Source organism: Diorhabda carinulata, chromosome 8, assembly GCF_026250575.1.
Source record: "Diorhabda carinulata isolate Delta chromosome 8, icDioCari1.1, whole genome shotgun sequence".
Taxonomy (NCBI): Eukaryota; Metazoa; Arthropoda; class Insecta; order Coleoptera; family Chrysomelidae; genus Diorhabda; species Diorhabda carinulata.
Window position 1 is genome coordinate 10,068,218 of NC_079467.1, and position 26,209 is coordinate 10,094,426.

The following is a 26,209-nucleotide window of genomic DNA, read 5'->3' on the forward strand; positions in this document are numbered from 1 at the left end:
CAGTCTTTTACTTTCTAATAAAGCCACTTAAAAACTCTCTTTTAAATTCAATTAAACCTAACCAAAACCATTATGCATTTTTGAGAATGAAAATAGGCAAGAAACATTGTGTTTTATAAAACCAAATTCTCACAGGATGCTGTCCACAAGCTCAACCTTACACAACAATCTCTTTTGTGTATTATTAATTAAAAGTGATAATTTGCCACTAGCTCTTAATGGGCTTGTTTCAGAATAAAGTCTTTAGTCTTAGATTTAGGCTTGCAACTAAAAGCAAAACAAAAAATTATTATCTTGAAAGATGTTTATTATAAATTTTTAGGAATGTTAACAAACGTCTTATTCATAGTTAAAAAAACAAGCTGGTCAATATGATCTCCAGTTAGTAACGCTCTTAGGTCAGTTACTATTTGGCCTCCTTTGCTAAATACTCGCTCAGATGGAACACTGGAGGCTTGAATACAGAGAAACTTTTTTGCACATTGGAAAAGAAAAGGAAATAAATGTGCGTTATATTTCCATCATATCAGTGCATCTTCTTCAACATCAATGACTGGTATATTCATATATTGTTCGATTTCATTTTTAATTTTTACATTTAAACTCACTACTAAACTTTACTACCTACAAAAGATTTCATAGATTTAAAAATTGATGAAAGTCCGCTTTTCTTTTTTCCTGATGACGCAGCTATATTCTCAGAAACTGGAATTATTTCTAATTCGCTACTAAGTTGTAATATTATATCTTCAATTATCTGGTTTTCTGCAGAACTAAAAAAGGATCCTTTAAAACGTGGGTCCATGAAGGTGACAGTCTGCAATAGTTTATGAGTTTTTTCGTTGCTTTCATATCTGTTTTTAAGTGTGTTCCCTTTTTAGTTCTACAATGTCTTCATCAATTTCAGTTTCATCTACCAATGTTTTACCTAATTCCAAAGAAATAGGTAGAATGGTAGATCCCGTTACATAATTTTCTCCAGACAGAGTTTCTGAAATGTTTTGAATTGGAGTTAGTAATTCCAGGATAACATTCAGGAGTTTCAAATCGTCAGCGTTTAGTATCAGCTTTTTGTAATGTCCATTATTATAGGTTTGTAAAAAATTTAAGAGATTTACTTCTTCTTGAACAATTATCTTGATTAAATTTAAAAGAGACCACCATCGCGTTTTAGAAAAAGAAGGAATTTCCTTAGTGTTGTATTTTTTCTGAATTATTTTTAAATCTCTAACAGCTTTCCAACTATGTGCGAAAATAATCTGAATTTTTTTAATTTTACCTATAGTTTCGCTTACTTTTGCATTTTCAAAACCTTTATTAACTGCAATATTAATTGCATGTCCAAAACAACATATATGGGCTATTCCCATATCCCCATATCCCATAGCTTTTAATACATTACTTCTGTAATCTGTGGTAAACGATGTATTTGCTTTTTCTTCAATACTCCACTCGTTTAAAATAAGATTTATATTATTACATAAGTTTTCAGCAGTATGATTATCATCCATTTCATAACAGCCTAAACAAACGCTTAGTAACTGATAATTTCGTCTACAAAATGGCATGTAAGGGCGATATAATGGAATGGAAGTCCAGCAATCGGTGGTACAAGATATAAATTTGGCTTGTTTTAAAATGGCTTCAATAACTCGGCGCGTTTCATTATACAAATTAGGAATTAACTTTTGTGACAATGTGTTTCCGCTGGGTAATTTATAGCTTCCATTTAAAACTTGTACAAATTTTTTCAAACCGTCTTTTTCTACTATATTATAAGGCATCATTTCTGTACCTACGAAAAAAGCCAAAGCCGTGTCGGTTTTGGTTTGTAACTTTTTTGTCATCGTAAAGCTTTTTATGGACGCTTGTTTGGAAGTTGAAGGGACTTTAACTTTAATTAATGGAGATATCTTCTTCTTGATAACTCGACATTCTAAAAACAAATGCATTTATTAGTGATCTATTATCCATAATTAGTTAGAGTAGCTCGTATATCAAATAATATAGCTATTTCGTTTATACGCAGAATTATTTGTTGGCCCCAATTTTGCCTCCTCCTTATATAGATGGTTCAAACATCTCCTTTTTAATGTAAGTACTCTTTGTTTTTATGCTCAACAATTATTTTTTAATTTTACCTCAGTTACAAATAATTTATTGGCCGAAAAAATCAAAATTATCCCTTATTTTTGTTTTCCTTCCCCTGAGGGATTTTGCTCAAAATCAATCTGAACTGACTATTTGTGCAAAATTTCCAATGGATTGTTCAACTAACTGCAAAAGTGTCGGTATCGGGTGTCGGTCGAAACTTTTTTTGCCTAGCTCACATTCGGTAAATGCCTAGAGCGTAACGAGCGATGAGGAACTTCGTTCCAAAAAACGCACTATATCCTTGCACCATTAATACAATAATAAGATGAGTAGTTTTTACTATGAAATAATATTTACCTTGATTCATCATCGCTTATTTCAGTACTCGCAGATTTATCTATTCGATGAGTATTTTGCATCTCAGCGTAAAGAAGTGGTGCTTTGCCTTCAAGTGATTCCTTAAATTGATGACTTAATGTTGTTTTTTACATTTTCTACAAACTGAGTTGTCTCCAGTGCCAGATTTATTGAAGAAAAAAAGCATAATTCAGACAAAAAATGCTGCATCTGCACCTCCTTCACATTATTTTTATTACCGACTGCAAGAATAAACTTTAAACTACCCGCCCTCAAAAAATTTCACAGCACTATAATATACAGAGAACTCCGTACGATCAAAGATTATAGTAATTATAATTAACTTGTTAAAAAATAGGTGACTCTTAATTATTATATATAATTTTAAATTTTAAGTAAAACTGTTTTTATAAATGATCATCTGTAACAAAAATTAGCACAAAAATCGGAGTCAAGGTAGGATAGGTCGAATTAAAAAAACAAACATTATGTGAAATATCAAAACTCTTTTATGATGTACACTGCCAAAAGTGCCAAAGCGTCATATCACAACACAAAGCGAATGATCTAATATTTTCTGTCCTGTGATAAAAAAAAATGCAGCAGCAAAACTATCTATGCGGCACTAGGCCGCAAAGGTTTCATCTTTCGCCGACACCTATATTGAATACAATAAAAAACTTAGAAACACGCGGGCTACTGGACACTATCTAACATCAAATATTTTTTTAAGGTAAATACCATTTGTAAAGAGCTTTTTAAGAATAATTTTTATACCTGGTTAACTAAATAAGTTTAAATGTTATATACCTAATTATCAATAAGTAGGTATTTGTATTTGGATAAAGCGATTAATTAAAAGGAAGTGTGCTCTTGCTTAATTTTATGTAATTGATTAATATAAACAATAATTGTGATCCATTCAATACAATGTGGACCAATAATATTTCTTATTATTCACTTCTCAGAGAGGATTAATAGGTAAGTTTCTGCAAAGAATAAAAAAGAAGTTGACGATGTCGAGTTTTGGATCCAGTATTCCTACAGAACAGAGTATTGAGTTACAGGACCACAAAAAAGTACAAAAGTGTGAAAATTATGAAAAAGAATCAATCTTCGATAAATTGATTATTTTCGATTAATTGAGTATTTCCGATTAATCGATTATTTTCGATTAACCGATTATTTCCAAATAATCGAATTTTTCGATTAATCGATCACCTGATTAAACGATTATTTTTCGATTAATGGATTATTTTGCCCACCCCTAATCAATATGCCTCAAGAACAAAACTTAATTAGGATTAACTATCATCATAAAAATACTTTAAGGCATAATATTTCCGATATTGCGGCTTTGTGGGCAGCCAAGTTAGTGAAAATGAAATAAACTACGAACTTTTATGAAAATATAGAAAATAGAACGAGAAAATAATAACTGACAAGAACGGATAGTGAAAGGGTGTGAAATATGTATAAATTCATATAGACCGAATATAATATCGTCACGAAAGAGAGACACTACATGTGAAAGTCGATTTTTAATTTTGACATGACCGTTAACACTAAAATTATCTCACGAAATGAAATATTCTCTGATTCAACCATTCTTTAAGATATGGAGCTTAGTCGTGAGTAGTTACTTCCGGCTCTAACTCGAAGAGAACCCTACAATTAATGACAAAATTATTTTCCACAAGTATCTTGGAGTGAAAAGCAATGAAAAATCTGTCGAAGATATATGTTACATTGCTCTAAGTTAAATTTAACAATAGTATCCACTATTATTACATCTGGATTTTTTTAAAGTAGTGGGATTAACAGATCAGCTGTAAACACTGGGTTCCCATTATCGCAGCAAGAAGGGACACAATATATCCTCTGGGCCATTATTATTTTTAGAATTATATTTATTATTCCGTAAATTGATGTTTGTGTCAATTTGCGAGTTTATATTAGCAATTTCTGTATTTATTCATTATTCCATTCTTGGTTGTAATTATTGTGGGAGTTTTACAGCACTAAATGCAATTATTATTTGCGATTTTCCATTACTAATATTTGGATTATTACAGATTTGCCGCAAGTGATTCAATGCTTTCTATGTATTTATTACTGACTGTGACGAAATAATTATTAGCCACTTGTTTATGAACTCATTGTTCTATAAATCTAGTTTTATGTCTTAATTTTTTTCATAGATATAATAACACGTTAGGTAAAATACGGTTCTCTTTAGGACATTGTACACTTAAAAAGCAACTTTTACTATTTGATTCTAGATTATTCGGTAATCGTCATGGAGTCCCTATGTAACTCTACGCTCTTACATCTCTTAAGATATCTGGTGCCACAATCCATTAAAATCAGACCTGGGAATTCGGGTATCCAACTGCATGGAGCTATTCTTCCTACGGTACGCCATCTAACTGCAGCCACATTTTTGCTCTGATGTTCAAAGAAATGCGCTTCAAAATATCCCAAAACTCTGTTTTCAAGGATCTTTGGAATTTTCACCCATACAAGTGACCGTTGAAAAATTAATACGTGATTCTCCAAAATCCAACCAAACACATTTACGTTCCATTTTAAAGAGTCCACAGTATGGAAAATGTGCCTAGGGAACTAAAATTATATAGCTGAATTGATCAATATTGTAAGTGAAGTGATAGACTTAGATATGAATAAGAGTTATGTTTGTTACGTTTGGCTAATCTAATGAGAATTGTCTCCATACAAGGTATTTTATGGAATTGATATTTGAATTCGGGAAAATGGCCTTCATTACACCCTATTATGAAATCTTCACTATTGTGAAGATGTCACAATTCAATGGTTTGTTCGTAATTAAATTACTACATCAACTTCCCATTTCCGCTGAAAATATCTGAGGAATGACAAAATTTAAGTACATGTTACTTCCTTGAAAGTTTACCTAATTTGTCATGTAAGAATCAAAAGTGAGATCATATATAGGGAGTTTCATCCCACAAATTTCTTGTTTGATTTATTTCGAAAAATATTGTCATTTGCACAGTAGGGAAAGTATAAGTATAGGTATAGGTAACTCACCCAGGTGTCTTGTGTTTTGCAATATTTGAAGCACACAAAATTTTGTTGTTAGTAACATTCTGATATGTAACTCGACAAAACGAGAAATTATTATGACGAAATTGATCAATTTAGAATCGACGATAAAAGGGAAAAAGCCTTTGTTGAATTATGGTATTGATCTTTTTCAAAAAGCTGTTTTCTTAGATACGGTCATTTTCTGTCCATTAGCCCAGCCTTTGACCAAAGAACTTCTTCATTTCAATTTATTTTCTTAGCCAAAAAAATCAATTCCAGTTTGTATTATACGCTTTGAAACTAATACCCTCAAATCTTATTTTTAAAGGCATTATTTCATGTTGCAGGAGTTTTGCAAAAAGTGTTTCATTTCGCTTTCGTACTAAAAACACATGTTTTAGTTTTCGTCATGGTCCGCGCCAATTTTAAAAATATTTATTTTGCCCTATTAATCCTTCGTACAATTAGTAACTAATATATATAATGATCATAAACCAAATAATAACCGCCAGCTATCAAACAAAAAACATTGTTTAGTATGTGTATTTTAAAATGGACTTCTAATTTTATTGATAATGTACATTAGTTTTATATCAATTATTAACCATGTTGTAATGTTTTTTAAATATGAAAATTGATTATTGATACTAGACTATATCCCCTGAATGAAAGTGTATTTCTTCATATGGTATAATGCTCTACAAAATATGTGAAAGAATTTTGAAAACTGTCTCATGTTTTATAAAACCCAATACAACCCACATCAGATTTATGAATGTACGAGTATGTATATATTTGCTCTACACCAATTCATTGCAATTAATAAAAAAAATATAACTTTGGAGCCATCCGCTACAATAATACTATCAATATAAATATCCAGAAAACAGATGGTACCTGTCTCAACTTTTATGGTGATGGTGAAAATATAATTCTGCTACAAAAGCATACATTAAAATATTTAAAACCGCCGGGAATACCATTTCAACTACAATAAGAATAACTGTGTTTTCTTTTATCAGGGAATAAAAGTTTAATATCAGTACAGTATATCTTCTATTCATTCTATCAGAATGAAAGCAAACAAAAAACTGCCAAAATAATAAAAAATTAATGTCATAAATTGTAAGATAGTGGCGCTGCATATAGGGAGAAAAAATTCTTTGGAAAACGATATAAAATGAATATGTTTAACATAAAAAACGTAACCATGTTCCGTATGCATACATTAGAAGAAAAAGACAGTTAAAAATTGTGAAAAGCATATTTACATAAATTTCCCAAAAAAGTACCTAGTATTTTGTTTTGCAATTATTCGAGAAATAAGTACCGCAGCTTTATTTACAGCGAACATATAGATGGCATACATCTACAGAGATACATTACGTTGGCTGATTCAGCTGATTCCATTGTCTTGCGTGAATTGGGATTCAAATATTCAAACCAGCAGATTCTCTTGAGCCCAATATCTTCGACATGCAGATGCTAAGTGACATATGCGATGATGAATACTATATAAACAACGTTTTATTCAGTAATTAGGATATGAGAATGATTCGTCTTCTGCTATTGGTATTGTTTACGACATGTCTATTTATTCCAAAAAAACGGCGTTCATTTGCCTCGAACTGCTTCATGAGTCAACAACTTTTGTTGGATTTCGCTCGTCTTGGGAGACCTATATAGTCAATTGTTTTTTAGTTTCAAGTTCATCCCTAATTTGTCACCTGTCACGATCTTATAGACTTCTTTTGATGTACCGCAATTGAATTTTTTCAGCATTTCTTTGCACCAATCGATACGAGTTTTTTTTTGAGAAATTTTCAAATTTAGCGGTTCCAACTCGAACAATTCTCTTTGACAGCCATATGTTCATACAATATTGAATGTATGCGAGTGGAACTAATGCCCAAGTATGTCTCATTCTCACAGTATGTCACATGAAGATCTGGCAATTCAGTTTATGGTGGCTCGAGATGTTGCGTCTTTCATAGAAAATTATCGTACGAAAATGTTACGAAATGTTATTCAATTCCGTTTTTTGACCAAGATGAATATTTCAAGTATGTGTAAACAACTCGAATAGCACTGGTCAAAATTTATGATGGCAATGTCAGATTCGACATATTCACATCAGTGCTGCCATATCTCACATCTTAAGTAGCAACACTCGTAACCACGATCGTGGAAACGTGACTTGTAATATGCAAGTTATTTTTACAAAAGTAATTCTCTTCTTGATCTTAACCATAATCACATCACAACCAATTCGAATTGACGCTTTTTTTATGCATGGACATTTCATTTATAAACTGACTTACTAATAAATAGTTTCTCTTGTGGTGAGCTATAAATAATGTTCGAGTTTCCTGGTTGCGTATATCATGTGTCAAATACCGTTCACCTTGTAGTTGAATTTATTGAGGATGGAAATATGGCGAATTGAAGTAGCTGCAATGCTTGAGTATTATGATTTATTTTGTTTGATATGTCGTACAAGATATCATGTGCTTATGTGCTCTATTTATTCATAGAATTAAAGAGTAATAGCATATTGTTATGTACAGTGGAGTATCAAAGTAAAAAATCACTCAATACTATAAAGTATGTAACAGTCACGAAGCAGTCGTTGATTTTAAAACAAACAATGTCTTCAAAAATTCCACTATAATGATAAAATAATAACTGAAATATACAATACAGTAACACCAAAATTTCCTAGACTAATAATCTTTCTTCCAGAAATTTCCAGCTAATAACTTCGATTTCACATTCTGATCAGGAGAGTTAGCAAGATGTGAGACTTTATTGTGGAACTTACAAATCAATAGATAGTTAACTCAAGCTGCATCATTGACTTTCGTCAAAAAATATATTACCTCTCGAAAATGTTTTTCGTCTTTATATTTGTAATACCATTAATTAAAACAGTGTAATTTGATTCACTTTACATGTTTAAACACGAATCCATCGTATTACTTGAACATCATCTTACCTAAGTTAATTATCCTTCTTCCTCTCTAGTGTGTGGGTGCTTATATCACATGGAAGATTTCACTAGTTTCATTTTGAAATTTATGCAATTTTAATAACTTGTTCTTAGGTAGGTAGGGGTGGGTGAGGGTTTTCGAAAGAACAGTATAGTCATTTCCTAGTCGGGTTGTTTTCATATATACCTTGAGGGGGCGTTTAAGCGCTTATCCTTTCAACATGATTCTCCCTGAATGCAGAAATCCCGCAAAGACCATAAATGATTATTTGTTAAAGCCCTACAGACTGATCCTTGGGAAAGTAAAATTGGCCAGTCGAATGTTGGTTTTGTACATATTAAATATACATTCATCCTGGAAAGAGGAGAATTTAAGAACTGTATTTGTCTGATTACGATTGGGGTCTATATAAAATTATTTGTTAGATGTACATAAATACACAAGGATATTCGTTTCAAATTGATATTCCCATTTCTCTACTTACAGTCGACATCATTTAACTTTTTGACCTTCATTCACCTATTTTCTATTATTTCTACTATAATAGAATATATAGCTGTTCTAGATCGATCATCCTCATTCTCTCCAATTTTCTTGACCATCAATAATTTTTCGTCTCGTCTGTGTTTTAATCTCCAACTAATTATCAGTTAATAATTTCTTTGCGATTCCTTCTGAGAATATAGACTGTAAACGATGTTGATGAAATATATAGGAAAATATATATCCTGGAATTAGTTTGCTAAGTGCAGCGAACATGGTTCTGTTGATAACTTAAAAATTAATTGATCGCAGTGTTTAGAAGGAAACAGCACAAATATGACACTGACACTCCTAGTAGTCTTATGAAACACTAAGGACCTACACAGTTAAATAAATTTCCCCTATATAAAATGCAACATTTTTGACGACTGCTTCGACAGGACATTTTTAAAATTGAGAACTGGAATATTTTACACAATATGTGCTCTTCTGTTGAGTATATCTTTTTCATTAATGGACTTGTTAACAAGCAAAATTGTCACTGCTGAAAACGTGACTTTTTCTGGAAGATTCACAAAAAGTAAATGTTTGGGAAGGTATTTTTGAAAACATTATTATTGCACTTATTGAGGAAAATCTAACTATTGCCCTTACTCGATTTTGTTCCAAAAAATAATAGACTCATTGTTATCAACTAGTTTGAAAAATTGAATTGGTGCGATTATTAACATGATAGTAGTCTAATTCCCAAATATTAAGCTGTAACAGTTTAATTTTTTTCAGTTATATAGTAATGGATTTCCTGGCAGATAATTTGGTCGAAGTGAAGAAATAGAATAGCCAACGCGACCGCTTGCATTAGAGTCTACATATTTTTTCCTTTCGGAGAATATACAATAATTGTCTGTGAATCACAGACTGGAGATTCGGAGGATTTTTAAATAGAATAACAGCTGCCTGCATATAATGTAGAACGGGGATGCTTAAGTAGACTTTATCACTCTTTCCGAAATAATTAACAATATTTCAAAAAATGAATACAATTAGTTTCACTTTAAAATACTTTATTTATAAATGAAGTTTTGTTCGAATTTCAAGTGATAGTTAATAGTCAAATTACAGCTTACAATCCTGTTCTTCAAATAAATAGAAAATACAAAATATTGGAAAAAAAGTGAATATAAAAAATAATATTACCACAAATTTACTAAATTTAATTTGATTTTACACTTTAGTTGGAGAATGTAGATAGAGGACGTTAAAGACACGACACTGAGGTTTTATTGAATTCTCCGAATTGAGTGGGAGGTCAATAACAAATTGATTTCTTCAAATAATTGAACGTTAGAATAAATAAATCAGAAGTGACTACTGCACCAGAACAAAGGAATAATCAAAATTATCGCAGAATAACCTAAAAAGCCTAATGGTATGTTACAATTTATAAGTAATAAATATGATTGCGGAAGGTTCAGTGTAAATTTAACTGATTCATATAGTTATTTATCTTTATCTTATTTTTCACGTTATTTCCCCATTTTTTTTTCTACTTTTTTTTGGAGACGCCACAAGATAGACCATTAGATAAAATCTGCACGTGCGAATATTTCTAAAAATACCAGTAGCGATAAATAGTTGTCTAGAGAAAGCACACACAAGGTAGAGAATACATACTTTCCGCTGCCCTTGGAAGTTTTGAATTGAAAGTCTCTCAATAGAGAATTATGATTATAAATGATAGGTCAAAAACAAAATATGCACCACGTGGGTTGTAATATCAGATTATGTTCAAATAGTGGTATTTCTGATTAAACTATCGCTACTTAAATGTAGTCGAATAATTTGCTAATTTCTAGTGTAATAGTGAGTTATCGTTATCATTCATTATAGTCAAATCTGTTCTGTGAAAGTATCATTTTCTACAATTGATGAAAATGGTTGTTGCTCCAGTATATTAAAACAACTTTACTACTTTTTGTGAAATTTGATATTATTTTAATGTATTTTTTTACTAATTCAAAGACGTTTAGTTGAAGTGGCTTGAGAAAGCCCTGTAAGTAGGTGTCCAAGTGTAAGGTCAAAAAATCATTGAGACGGAAGATTTCATTGATTGCAAAGATTGCAAATTCAAGAATGGCGCTGCATACAATATGGCGGTGTACACTACCTCCAACATGGTATAAGTTTGTGGACGATATTTTCGCTATATTTGTAACGGAAAAAGCATATGTAAAAAATTCAATCTTAGAACTCAAATCGACCACATCATTCTTAGATACATTAGTAAATAAGAACAATAATAGGCTAGAATTTGATGTATACAGGACTTTTATTGAGGGTGTAACGATTATGATGAGAAAATTGTAGATAGTTTGAACAACATCATAAGTTTATATGGATATGCAAACGTTTAACAGAGCTGTGATTATGAGTATCAATTCAATATATGCGTTGGCGCAAACACTCCTCCGCGACAAACCAATAATAAAAGTTGCTCGATTTAAATAGTCGAAAAGAGAAATCCAATTTTATAATTTCGATAGTTGTATTAATAAAGTAGAATTGGAACAATATTTTTTAATTTAATTGCAAATTTACAATATATTCAAAAAATACAGAGTAATAAGTAAATGATATGGTTTCTTGCTAAATGACTTGAGGAGGGAACCATCCACTGATGGGTCTCCGTAGATCAATCTATGAGGTCTTCTGGCCAGCGTCTTTTTCAATCTTCTCTGTTCCATTGGATCAGTGTAAAGCTTGGATATTAGTGGATTTTAGTCGTTTTCGTTGCGGTTTTTGTTTCTAATCGCTGATGTCTGAATAATTGATGGTTGGAATACAGAGGTCGGTGTGTAATGTGTGGTTGCTTATTAATCATGGAGTATTAGCTATTAAGATTGAAAAGTTTGCAGTATCTTGGTTTTCGATGGTTTACTGCAACCCCATAGCTCTATGCCATATGTCCATATTTGTTTTTAGGATGATTTTGTACATTAGTATCTTATTTTCCATTGTTAACTGCAATCGTCTGCCGATTAGCCAGTTCATATTTTGAAGTGTTAGCTTTAGTTGAGTTTTTTTAGCTTGTATGAGTTTCTTCCAAGTTAACTTTTGGTCCAAGTGCAGTCCGAGGTATTTGACTTCTGTTTTCACAGGAATCCGCATATCGTTAATAGTTACTTGCGGACAGACATCTCGTTTTGTGATGAACGTAATGTGTGTGGATTTGTCAGTGTTGAGTTTCATTCTCCACTGATCTTGTAGAACATTTAGGTGGTATTGTAGCTTTTCTGATGCTCTTGTAGGCTCTATATCTGAAGACCTTATTGCAGTATTATCTGCGAAGGTAGCGATTAGAGTATCGTCGGCAGTTGGAATATCAGCAGTATACATAAGGTAGAGATAAGGGCCAACGACACTTCCTTGGGGAACACCTGATTTTACTTATATCTATATTATTACTTGGTGTGATACTTCGACGAAATCCTGTTGTATGTATAAAAATGTTGAAGCACATGATTCCTTTTGTTCTAGTGCTTGCTTGATATTTTTCACTAATCTATGAGACTGTTGAATTGTCGAGTATTGTTCTCTGAATCCATATTGTGGTGGTTAGTACTATGGCTTTCCTTGGAAGATATTTCAATACTTTCCCGGTGATAAGATCATATCCTGGAGCTTTGTATGGGGTTAACAACTGAATTTCTCTGTACACTTCTGATAGGGGAGGTGATAGTTGGTTGATAGATTCTAAGTAGGTTTCTATCTCGACATCTATTATTGGATGATTTGATGGAGGTGGGGTGAAAATTTATCTAAGTGTTCTGCAAATGTGTTGCTTTTTTTATCATTTGTGCGAGCCCAGTTTCCATCGGGTTTTGGGATTGACGCAGTGGGTCTCTTCAATTTTCTATTAGCTTTCCATAGTGTATTTATCTTGTGGTGATAAGTTAGAGAATGAGAAGTTAAAATTATCGTTTATGTTTTGACTTGGGGCGCTTTTCTTTCGGTGGATTAATGTGTTCAGAATTGTCACCAGGATTCCTGGTTGCTTGCAATTTTCTTCTGGCTTTCGTTTTCTCACTAACTAGTTGCCTTATGTTCAGGAGGATATTGTGTATTTTAGCTGTTTCCTTTTTTATTGGCGTTGATTTCTAGGATGCTCTTTTATAATATTTGACAAGTATTCCACAGCTTCGTCGACTTCTTGTTATATAATTTTGGAAGCGGTATTATCGTTAGTTTGCACTTAGTGTTATTACAATAGCTGTGTGATCTGAATCTAAACCGAAATCGCTTTCAATATGATAAGCCCTTAGTTACTGCATAATCTAATAGGTCGTGCAGTTGATGAAGTTTTTAGGTTCAATAGCTGTATGGTGTAAGCATCAAGTTTCTTATTTTTAGAGTGATTAATCTTGATCCCCAGGAAGTGTGTTTGGCATTTATGTGATTCTTTATCCCGTTGACGTTCCAAACAGCAATTCTTATAGCATCCGGAGGCGCCATTACTTTGCTAATTTATTAATAACGGTGGTAAGCATGTTCAGTATCATGCTATTTTAATTGATCAACTGTCAAACATTATTTTGAACTCTTCAAGAAAATTAGTAAGCTTATCGGTTAAGTCGTTTATGTTGTTTACTGCTATAGCATACGAGCGAGTGGGTATCTTCTGAGGGGGTATATTCTGATGGGGTATTTGTATGGTTTGTTGGGACGGCATGGAGCTAAGTATTACATTTTCTCTCCGAGATTGTATATTGTTTGTTGATTCGGGTAGCTTTTTGCTCGTAGGTCTTTGTAGACTGAATATCCTTAATAGTTGGCCGGATGGTTCCCGCTACAGAGGGCGCAGAAGTCTTTCTTGATTTACCACACGTCTTGCTGTCGTGCTGTTCTCCATATTTGGTATAGTAATACGATTTATAACAATATGATTTAGAGCGTCATAAGCCTGACAGCGTGTACACTGGAATATATTATTTTTAATTATGGGCGTTTCTATTCTGATGTTAGTATTGATCAGTTTCCCTATGTCGTATATTTCTTTATTGTTTTCATTTGGCTCTAAACAAACAACATCGGTAATGGTTCCTTACTCTCCCTGTGCTTTATATTCATGATATTTCTCACATCATGTCCCTGTTTTTCGAGTTCTGTTTTGATTTCTTCGGTCGGAATAGAGTGGTGAAGATCTCGAAGTACGACTCTATAATATGATCTTTCTTGTTTGGCTGGTATGTGTGGTGTATAATGTTTTTCTTATAGATGTCTAATTAGTTTCCTGTATCCTTCGATTGTGTGGGTATTTATTTTAACTGTATTGTTGTATTATGCTTTGGTGACATATATTTCATCTTCCAAGACCTCAGCGAAGTTATCTGTCATGGCTTTGAATACCGTAGACAAATATTGGTAGGGGTCGAGAATTTTCGCTGTTGTTTGGTTTATTCTGGGTAGATGTTTGATTTCTCTCTTCCTCTGTAAGAACCTGGAACCTATTGTAGGTTTTTGGTAGATAGTTCATTATTATTATTTCTTTGTATTTTATGCGTTTTTTTTTCGGTTAGGAACTTGCTGGCACGAAGGAGTTTATTTATCTTTGTCATTAATTTCATCTTGATCGCTCTCCATTGACTCGTCTGACGACGATAGATCTGGTATTCTGGATTTGTAACGGCATTATTATGTTGAATCATGCTTCGCTAAAGGTAGTGAGGGGTTAGATTTGTTCGTGGAGGATTGATAGAATAAAGGTAGTTCGGAAGAGGTGATAGTTGATTTTGATAAGTTTGATAGTATTGAGGTTGTACTATATTGGTGTTGAAAGGTAAGTTGCTGGGCTGACACTGTTATCTCTGCATTTGAATGTTGTATGTATATATAGTTTGTATCGAATCCGTTTCCGGATGGAACTTTTTCTAGGCTTATGCAGTTAGTCCACTCCATCATTAGCATTGATAAAAACTGAATTTCTTTAATTATCTATTTGTTCTTACGAACAATTAAAGAACTAATTTGTATTGCAATAAATTATAAGTTACTAACACTAACCAGTACAGTAGTTGTTATTTGAAACAAATTCTATTCCAATATTTATTTAATAAACTACCTATATGTACACCTGGTTTTCCAATGTCATTAGTTTTATAGAAAGTAACAATTAGTTCCATTTTAGAGAATATACATGTGCAAAATATCTGAAAAATGAGAAATTCGTAAAAAGCCGTTTCTAATTTTCAGTTGAACATCAAATTTCTTTGATTATATAGGTTCACATTATATGTTAGGTTCACATTATATGTATTTTTCTGCGTGTATACATAATTTGTATCTGTTCCATTTAATATTCCATTAACACGCCAATGATAACAAAATTCTCTGATGCTTGTCTATAAAATGCTCATATAGAACACCTCGTTATGCAAAACCTTTATTACCTTACTGGTTCCTATTATTACGCCAGATATTGTTTCATAGTATGTGGCGCTATAAACGCACGGGTGGATGCGTTGCCACTTTCATATGCAAATTATGAAATTAAAAGCGGCCGAGTTTGTTGAGTAACCCTGCTAAAATTTGCGGACATGAGGGTAGCACAACAAATAGATATAAAATAAATTGGAAACGTTTTTGTTGGAGAGAACGGAATTAATTAAGGATAATTATTTTAAAGTAAATTAGTATCATAAACCTTATGATGATTAATTTTGGTAGCAGATTGTGGATCTTCGTCTAATTATTATTTATATTTCTTATTAGAGTTTCCATCCATTTTAAAAGAGTTTATTATATTTCATTGTATGTATTCTTCCAGTCATATTTCATTATTGTTGTTGGTTGCTCTATACAGAAACAATTGAATAAAGTGAGAAATGAAAATATGGAAAATGAAAAACTGTTAGGAAATAGCAGTGAGTTTATGATGATCTAATGTTAGAATTTGGATTGTTTTGAAACAAAATTACACACGATTTTGTCTGCTGAATAATGACACTTCAAATAAAAGATCCGGTAATCGATTATAATTTACTAGTAGGATAAATTTGAACATGGTCATATCAATTCAATGGGGAGGATGACAGATTAAATTCAGATTGTTTGTAGTCCAGATACAAATATCCAAAGTGTAAGATGATTTAAAGAAGGTCTATAGATCTACAGAGACATCGCTTCTCAGGTTGTCTTGTGATATATAGACGAATTATTTGAACCATCGTCCGCAGAATTTTATTAAAAATCCTATCAAATGTATGCCTTGTCCTTTATTTTGCTTAATGTTATTACTACCATAGGAGAGAATACTCTCTGCAGAAGAATGGTACAATAAAAAAAAATTATATTGTTCAATTTTATTTCCTTATTCTTCATTCTCCTGGTTGTGGATGAAATTTGAACAGCAAAAAGTTTTTTTGAACAATTAATAATTAGCTAACCACAATAATATATCGGAAATAGTGTAGCAATGCTAAAAGACTCAGCAGTTACAATGAATCTTTCTTCACATTGAATTTAGTTGAGGATCACGGTATTGAACATTATTTAGTATTTTTAGTAGTCACCGTTGTCATTAGGTAAATCTTATAATTTCATATTTAAATATGTGAATAATATATGTAGCACTATTTATTATTGTGTTAAGAAGATATCCCGCACTATACAAAAAATTGTTTAATTGTCGACTTGATAGAGTCTCCAATTTCAATTTGGGTTGTTAGCATTATGTCTTGTTAAAATAAAACTCTAATTATAACAAAAAGTTACTTTATTATTCCAACGAATTATTTCAACAAACACCAAATAAAGTGAGAAATTCATGAAGGATTGTAAGATTGAAATAGCCGAGTCGGCTATACTTACCACTTGAAAACACTGAGAAAATCCTATACTAATAGACACATGCTAAAAGAGCGCACGCATATTGGAAACGCAAAAAAAATACAACGAATTGTAAAATTGAATCTATAATTAATTTCAAGGTCGGTGACTATATTTATGAAAAGGTTAATAATAGTTGTCAAATTTGGTGACATATGAAGCTTTGAAACAAATTTTAGAACAATGATAAGATATAAGTCGTTTCTGATCGAATGTAAATAATTCAGAATGAAGAAATCACAATAGACGAAAATTGCAGAGTGCAGAGGACATTTGTTTTTCGAAAAGTTGAATAGAGAATTATAATCAGTTGAATAAAAAATTGGTTGAGGATGAAGTATTAGAAAATGTTACATTGCAAGTACAAGACCTTATTTGATTTAAAAATACAACAAATATTTTTTTGTTCTAGAAATAAATCATCAAATATATCTGTATGTGACACTTTAGCAGAATAATGTATTACTCATCACTTCTCCCATAGATTTCTTATTTGGAATAATTCATAGAAAGATTAGGCAGGTACCTGTATAGAACAGGAAATTTCCAAATGGTATGAAAAAGACCTATTTTTCAATAGATAACCTATCAAATATGTTATAAACTATTTGCGTAATTTACATTCACAATCCGATCTGTCTTGAACATTTCATCTTCATTTTTTATGACATGTGCAACACAATTTTGCCAGTGAATGCTTGTCACATTTCCCAAGCCTTTACAGCTTTTAGTTTGAAATTAGTATTTTTGGCTGCCACTTCATTTTTTACTTGAGCCCAAATCAATTCTATAGGGTTGAATTCACAATGATATGATATATATATCAAATTGTATATTTTTAGATTGTAACCAATTTGCATATCTTTTTTTAATGTAGATGTTGTTGTAACCTAACCATATCCTGATATCTTCAGTTTTTTACTTTCAAATATAATATAACAATGCATTTTTTACAAATCCATGCACACAATGTTATTAAACGTTTGCCTTTCCCAGATGGATTTTTGGTAACTGTATGACCTCCATTTAGCCAAGTTTCATCAAGGTAATAAATGGGTCTCTGTTCCCTCTACTGTTCAATGCATCTTAGGTAATTTCTTCTCTGTCTTACAATTTGGTTCCCTTTCTATATTTTTTCAAGTATCTAAAAAAATGTAATTTATATGAAAATTAGTATAGTTTGTTGTTTACTTGAAATTTATTTTTATTCATAAATTTATGTAATGATGAACATTTCCTGGACGACCTCTACGATGGTTAGAAGAGATGATTATTCCAATAGTTCTATATTCTGTAATAATTCGAAACACATTCGATCTATCAACTCCTAAAAATGCATTTGTATCCTTAATTTTATATAAAAGTGCTATTTTCGATAACTTACCAACGTTTTTACAATTTTAAACACAATAGCAGTCAACTTTGTCTCTGGTTCATCATCTGAAATTTGTTTATACAAATTCACAATGTTTTGCTTCTCTGTAGACGATAAGTGGCCTAAAATTACAGAGCTCCTTTTTTGGGATTCGAATGTCTGCTAGTACTTCGAGTTCATTTTTAAGTTTGTCTTGAAAAGATCTGTTTTATATTTTAATATAACAGTAACAAGTACTTAAAAAATAACAGTGTTCACAATTTATACAGTTGTCAATCAAAATCAAAAGTGCTGTGTAAAACAGGTTATTATCAACTTGAATTCAAATCAGTCCTCCTAGTTTAAAAACAGGGTGTAGCCGGTCTACAGAAATGTCCTTGATTTGCATTAGTAACACAAGTTTCAATGTATGTAAATGCAAATTGTTTTCAATTCGCTAAACCAGGGATCTGGTAGGTAGCTGCAGTTTTTTAAAATATGACTAGTAAAAAGTTAAGTTTCATCACTCGAATTGAAATTTTCCTTTTTTTTCCAATAAAAGTGGAATTTTCAGGTTTTGTTTATTAATGATCACAATATTGGACCAAACACTCATTTTGAGGGAAATAATCTACATTTATCTACCTTTTCGCACCTAGCTGCAGGAAAGTATCTAGCAATCATAGAGATGTGTGCCTACGGTTTTAGCTCACTCCATGTAATTAACAAGTGAAGGTAAAAATTATCAATAAATTAGTTGTTAATTAATTAATTATTATTGTTACTTGCAGCTGATTTATGGTGGAAGAGGTTGTTTTTATAAATTCATAATATTGAAATCAGTCCATAAAAATTTTGTTTCATCTAATTAACAGATGAGGGTATATTTTTCTAATCCCGGATCTTAGACTACTACTTCACAAAACAAAACTGAAAATAGAAATTACATTGAACTCAGTCTTTATAATATGATAACTCCTTTTTTATTACCTTTAACTCGGACTTGATTCAAATTACACTCGAAAATGTCGAAAGCTGGATGATAGAATTTATTATTACTATTTTTTTAACTACTTGAAGATACAAAACAGAATAGATAAATTCCATTGAACTCTATCTTTACAAAGTGCTGACTTATTTTTATTACCATAAGTTCGAACTTGATTCATATTTGAAGCAATTTCTGCACGTTTGGCATTTTTCACTACTGACAACTAAACATGCTGTTCGTGTATAAATTCGGAACGATAATCTACATTTGTCGCCAAAACGACTCTCAATTATTACCCGACAATATTTGCAAGAGTCTCGTAATCACGTTACACGAGAGCGAAGCGTAAAATAAGATAAAAACTCTAAAAAATGAGATTCAATTTGTCGGGGGAGGAAATTTGGTTTTTTACTACCTCCTGCCTTGCTGTCGTTTTGCTGCTCTCTGGATATTTTCAGTGGCTTGGTTAGGTGAGTATAAATAGGGTTTTGGTTGTAGAGTTATGATGAATCTGATAGATTTAGTGAGACAACAATGAGTAAAATAAATTTCATTTGGAATACAATATTGGATAAAACTTGAAAGCTCTGTAACGATTTTCCCGAGGTTATTGAGCTTTCTGTCGTAAATCTTGGATGCTATCTAGTTATCGAGTTGGATGACTTATATCCAACGCGCATCCAAAATTTTCTTGCAAAACAGCATTCTTGTGTAGTAGTAGTACTGCATTAAAATATAATTGTGGTGGTTTTATGATTTATACTAATAATATCCTGAAAGTGATTTCATATCTACAAATTGGTTCTTCCTATTATAAAGTTGATTTCAGTGTATTTGTTTTATCATGTTTGAAATTGACTCCTACATCATTATGTATATTGCCACCATCAATCAATTTACCTGTCTATGTGTGCATTTCGATATCAGTGGCCTGAGGTGAATTATAATATATTTTTGGTTTGGCAAAGTTTGGAGCTGGAATTTTTTGCACTGTTCGTGATATTCGTACTGTTCACCGCTTACACTACACCAACATTCACAATTACACCTGACTACATCTGACGCGCGTTATCGTCTTAGAGACTGAATGTAAATTGTTTATATATACAATATTTTGTCTACATCATTGATAGGACAAACTGTGCTTACTAGAAAAATGGAAAATTCTCATCTTTGTTTTTGATTCATAGTAATCAATTCTTCAAATCCCATATTTGCTCTATGCGCACAACACTGCCATTGCTTGGAATTATGACTGTAGGATATCATTATTTTCAATGGGAGTAGGGAAGAAAGGGGATGTAATGCTAGCGAAAAGCGTTTATGGCCTTTTCAGATTTACGTGTCAACATGAGATAAATGTCGCTATTTGATGTGGCAAAGTTTTATGTGGATCATATTTAAAGCGAATCTGGAAATATGCTGAATCTGATTTACTTTTGCATCGTTGCTTCAGATGTTGAAATGTTAATGGAAACTTGCTCATATTTACCGCTGTTTAATTTTATTACCTAACATAACGGATGTTTCGCATATATGGATATATGTATAAAAATTTTGTTTTATAAAACTGAATCTATTTGAGAATATGTTAACTTCTTTAAGTAGCATAACATTCTATTTGAATTGTGTAAAAATTCCTGAAATACCATAAGTACGGTTATGAAAATTTTTTATAGACATACAGGGTATTTCTAGATTCATACGAAAAATTTAAGGAATTGATTGCTCGTATGAAATTAAGATGGGTTTTTCTTATAAAAAAATTTAATCAGTCCAGTTTTCTCCAAAAAAAATTATCTGGTGGTACACATTCAAACATTATAATAGATACATGAGGTAAGGTTTAGAACTTTAGTCTTCATTCAAGATATCAGTCAACAGTTAGTAATGAATCACATGCAAATCATAAATTGCATCCTTGTAGAAAAAATTTCGTCCAAGAATTCAACAAGAATGACGGTAGAATAGAATTTTGTGAGCAGGTGATGTACTAGTGTAACCTGAATCTGTATTTGGTTAGAATTATCGTATTTTTACGTAGACCTACGCTTTCTCTAATGAGTGCGATTGATACTAGACATTTACAAATCCTTACAGGATGATAGAAGCCCATTCAGTTCCCTCAAAAGTTCATCATATCAAAATGTATTCGTTTTTATACAAATTCGAATAGCCCAAATATCCAAAATTAAGAAATATGGTATAATAAAACGGTGTTATCCGCTATGATGTGATAATATTCAGGAATAAAAATATATAATTTGTGATGAAATGGATGCCATTCGACCTGATACGCTTAAAAAAGTGTATCAAGGACTCAAAAGAAAATTAGCTTATGGTTAGGAAACTATGTTTTTTCGAATCTTAGGTATTACTTTTGGTTCTGTTACGAAAATTTGAACGTTATTTCAAACTGTTTTACTCATTTTTAAATTTTTCGAACAATGAGAAACTTATTTCAGAAATTGAAAAAAACAAAAAACAATAGTTGACATCATCACGGCGTACCCATAATGTCATCATAACTATGATTATTCGCAATAAAAACAAAAATGTCTTTACTGTTTGACGTGACTCGGTTTTTGTCTCCCAAATATTTCCTTACGGACAATATGTGAGGTTTCCAATTTAAATAGCAACACAGTATATTCAGCTTAGTCATTGGTTAAATAATTTGGAATTTCTATTATTAAATTAGTTGTTACAAATTTCTTAAATAAAACCGTAATGCAAATATCTACAAGATGCCTAAAAACAGTTCATTTTTTGAAAGTAGACAAACAATGAAAATTTGGTCATAAATTATTTCCACATTGTCTTCTTTAATGAGATTGGCATAAACGTCTAAAAATCCACAATCCACTTTTCAAAATTCATTGTCATGAGAAATCTGTAGGGATATATGTCTGAGCATTTTCACAAGACTATATTTCAAATTCCGTTTACGTTGATAGTGTGAAATTCTAAGAATTTATTGTTCTCATAACCCCTCTAAGGATGACTTTCATCATTTGTCGAGAGAAGGGTGGATCTTGAATGTTAAGTTTGCCGCTCAACTGTGAAATTAAATATTAAAAGTTTTGAGACGAAACGATTTCGGTGCGTAGAGGTATTCGGAGTGTAATGCCCGTGGTGTCGAAAGTTTGATTTATTTTTGATATGCGGTTTAAAATGGAAGAATAGGGAGAGTTTAAATTAACAGTTTCTTACTAAGGTTCTGATTTTCATAAGAATAATATTCATACAATGGTTATTTGAATAATAAATATTAAGATATATTCGTGTCAGTTTAAAAAATATATATTCATTTAGAAGGCAATACCATCAATTTGAATGATGTATAGCTATTAAATGTTGATTCTTGATACTGTAGGATAATACGAAATATGACGTATTATGGTACATCTATTTGGTACATTTGGTTTATCTATCATTCATCAGATGTTAGAACTAAAAAAATATTAACATATTTAAATGTGTGTAATGCATAATCCTATACCACTAAAATCACTATTGGAATACTATGTATTTATAGGTGAATAAATATATGAAGAATTGGTCACAAGGGAAGTTTCACAATTAAATGAGATGATGTTCAAACATAATTTTCATTAATTTTTCTTGGTATTTGCTTTAGAACACATCTTAATATGTTTAGACCTTGTAATATCTAAAACTCAAGAAGTATAAGTATTGTTGGTTGCATAAATAGTAGTTATTGAGCAAGATGTGAAGTGAATAGTTGAAATTTTGGCGGAGGATCGAGGCAGAACATTTGTGGAATACTTTGAATTTACATTCCCAAAAAAAAAAAAAAATATAGGTTAACTTTGGATTCAGATCAATCAGTTCTTTTATCGTCTGTGTCAAACTATATTTTATTGAAATTTATCTATATATGTTTTGACAAAATATAATTTTATAAAGTATGTTTAGCATCAACATTATCGTATTCTAGGCAACGTTTCTTCCTTGTAGCGTTAATTCCCTATTGGTAACTACTTCTTTGAGCTTTTCGTGATGGTTAGAACTCATTAGTAGTTAAATGTCGTTTAAAAGTGATGCTCCATTCTGCATATGTTCTAAATTTATATCCATAATTCCATTTCAAGGATTTCTATTATATGTATCATTTGGTTTTCCTTCTGTTAGTGCTATTCTAATCATCCTTTTCCCTATTAAAATTCTTCATTTTCATTACAAAACAGTAAATTTGATTGAGAAGTAATGAGTATACTAACATATAGACTCGAATATCTGCAGAACGTCCATATTCATTGCTAGCTAAATGAACTGTTAGATAAAAAAGTATTTTTTCATGTTACTAGTGTAACAAATTATTTCTCTAATCAAAGGCGAAAAATATTTTATAAAAAGCATCCGCTTCGCATTTTGATGATTGACCGGAGCCTAAAGGTATATAATGCTAAGAAATCCTTCTGGTTTGTTAAATTATTACACAATATGAAACATCGACGGCTCGAAGCTATGAAATAATTTAGAGCCGGCTAACAATTGCAGCCGACAGAGCTCTAGTAGAAATTTATTATACAAAAAGTATTGTTAATAACGATTATTAAGAAAATTCTTATGTTACTAATAAGAAAAAATCGAGTATGATATTGGACATTTAACATTATATTACGGAGAGAGTGATGTAAGACAAAAATAGAGCTTCACGAATTTTTCATTATCATAATGAGTAAAATGGAAAAGTGAGATATTTAATTCCATCGACAATTGCTCTGAAAAAATATTGATAACTCATATATGATGTTTTGAGTTGATTCAAATAATAAAGAAATGGACTGGAGAAGACAAATATTGATTAAGAAAAACAAATAAAATGTTAGAGAAACAAATAGAGAAACAATAATGAGCATTTTAGTGAATATAGCCATGTGTGTATAGAGAAAAATTTGGAGTAAGCCACAATTAGAGAAGAACTAGATAATATGATCCAGAAGTACGACATAACGCAATATAACAAACCTATGAAAACTCAACGTCATTTGAAACAACCTAAAGAAACCTAACCTTAATTTCAATTCCAAAAGAACAAAGGAATAGCAACAAAATCATATAACTCAATATTTATGTCTATTATTATTTTGAAGGCGGCTTTTTGAGTCAGGTGAATATTTCCTATAAAATTTGTTATGCCACCTTTCTCGATGTGTGTGTGAGTAAATCCCATTTTTTCTTTGTTTGTATACTATGTTTTTCTTTGTATGTATACAATGTTTATAATTTATATTATTATGAATACATAGTTATTCGACAGCTTTGAATACATATTAAAAAGTATGCTATGGTGTTCCATATGGTAGATATTAAACTAGAGATATTGAGGTTGGCAAGAATTGTCTGCCATTTTTTTAAACTTCTAAATCCTTTTTTATTAAAAAGTGTGCTGATGATATTATAGTTGAAATCCCATACAGGTTAAATAGTTATGATCCTCACATCCAATTCACCACAGAATTAACAGACTGTTCAATTTCTGAAGTCGAGGATAATTTGTACGTTGTATTATACCATTGTGATATATTGGAATAGAAAACCGTCTAGGTCAGGTTCCACAAATATTCTGTGAAAGTGAATTTGGTAGAACAAATGACTACATAAAATTTCTTATCGCTTTTTCCATAATAAAAATCTGGATATCCTTCTAATCCATTAGTTGATAACTCAAACCTCAGACTTTTATTATGTATTTTATTATGAAATACAAAGAGGCGATGAAGGTTATGAAGACCTAGAGAAGTAGTCGCTGGTTGCGGTTTCACCCGGTGGTGGTGTTGCGTCTCATTATGGATGAGCCATCCTTCGGGACAATATAGTTTGGATTATGCTGTCCAGTTCAATCATTAATCTATTTAACATTCACTGAGTCTTGCCCTTGCATTCTTTAATCTCATAGGAACACTGAGTGTTCTGCGTTACCTCTTTTGTAATACATACAGCTCTCGTTCTTCCTGTTATCTATACATTTAAGATACACTCCAAAACTCCCGTTACTAGTAAGGAACTTGGTAATATAATAGTTGATCCTTCTGAATCCACAAATCCCCCATACTACTACGTCTCCAATCACTCTTTTCGTTCACTGGGCTTTCTTTGTTCCAGAGAGGTGTTCTTCCGCGCTTTTATATAACAGCCTTCTTTTCTCCAGCAAATGTACCGGAATCGCCCCGGTCATAACCTGTTTCTCTCTCTCGTATCTCATCATTCCTTCTTATACGGGTGCACCACTTAACAGAATTGAGTGAACGACGCTTAATAGTATCTGCCTTTTCTCGCTGTTGGGGCTTCCCACGTTTAGGAGGATTTTGCCCTGCATGGCGACCCTACTTTCGGCCCCCCTCACACTCTTTCTCACATGTTTTGTGAACTTCAGCTTCTGTTCAACATTATACCTAAATTCTTCATGCATCTGACTGGTACTATTACTGTGTCACTGATCTCAAATCTCACACGTTCTCTTTTGTATCTGCTCCCTTTCAATACGATCGCCTCAGTCTTCTGTCTTGCAATCTCTTGTCCATTTATTCCCATCCATCTATATACTTTCTTGATCCTATTCTTCCCTTTATCCATTAAACCATACGAATTTTCATTCTCCAGGGATATAAGCAGATCATCTGCGAATGCTATCATTCTGATCCTGAGTACTCCATCATACAATAACTAACTCTACCCTTCTTTCACTCAAGTATGACTTGATGATGTTTCAGGTATACTGATATTCCCATATGTTCTAGGTCGTCTATTATCATAGCCCATGATGCCGTGCTAAAAGCATTCTTCACATCTGTTCCTATAGCAGCTCTCCATGGTTTTCTCGTTCTCTCTCTCTCTCTCTGTTCTTTCACCCAGCGCACGACATCAATAGTCGACCTACTTTTTCATAACCCGAAGTGGAGATTCGAGATTCCTCCTAGTTCGGCCTCCAATCGGGCTTTTATAAGGCTCTCGAACAAC

General features: G+C 31.9%; 2 protein-coding genes across 3 annotated transcripts in view; one reads left to right on the forward strand and one right to left on the reverse strand.

Moving 5' to 3' along the window:
* LOC130897272 (protein prickle-like) overlaps positions 1 to 26,209 on the forward strand; it is a 629,019-nt gene that overhangs the window by 346,528 nt on the left and 256,282 nt on the right. The gene's annotated exons all lie outside the window — the stretch shown is intronic.
* On the reverse strand, positions 861 to 25,885 carry LOC130897428 (E3 SUMO-protein ligase ZBED1-like). The gene is made up of 2 exons (XM_057806269.1): positions 25,645 to 25,885; positions 861 to 1,936 (listed from the first exon to the last, which is right to left on the reverse strand). Exons 1-2 carry the CDS (start codon positions 25,883 to 25,885, stop codon positions 861 to 863), a joined length of 1,317 nt encoding a protein of 438 aa, XP_057662252.1.

Excerpts from the sequence above, each read along its gene's own strand:
- LOC130897428 (XM_057806269.1), bottom strand. The coding sequence starts at position 25,885 with ATGATAGCATTCGCAGATGATCTGCTTATATCCCTGGAGAATGAAAAT. Across the intron at positions 1,937-25,644 it reads CAGATGCATGAAGAATTTAG|AATGTCGAGTTATCAAGAAG; the intron begins GTATAATGTTGA and ends ATTTGTTTTTAG.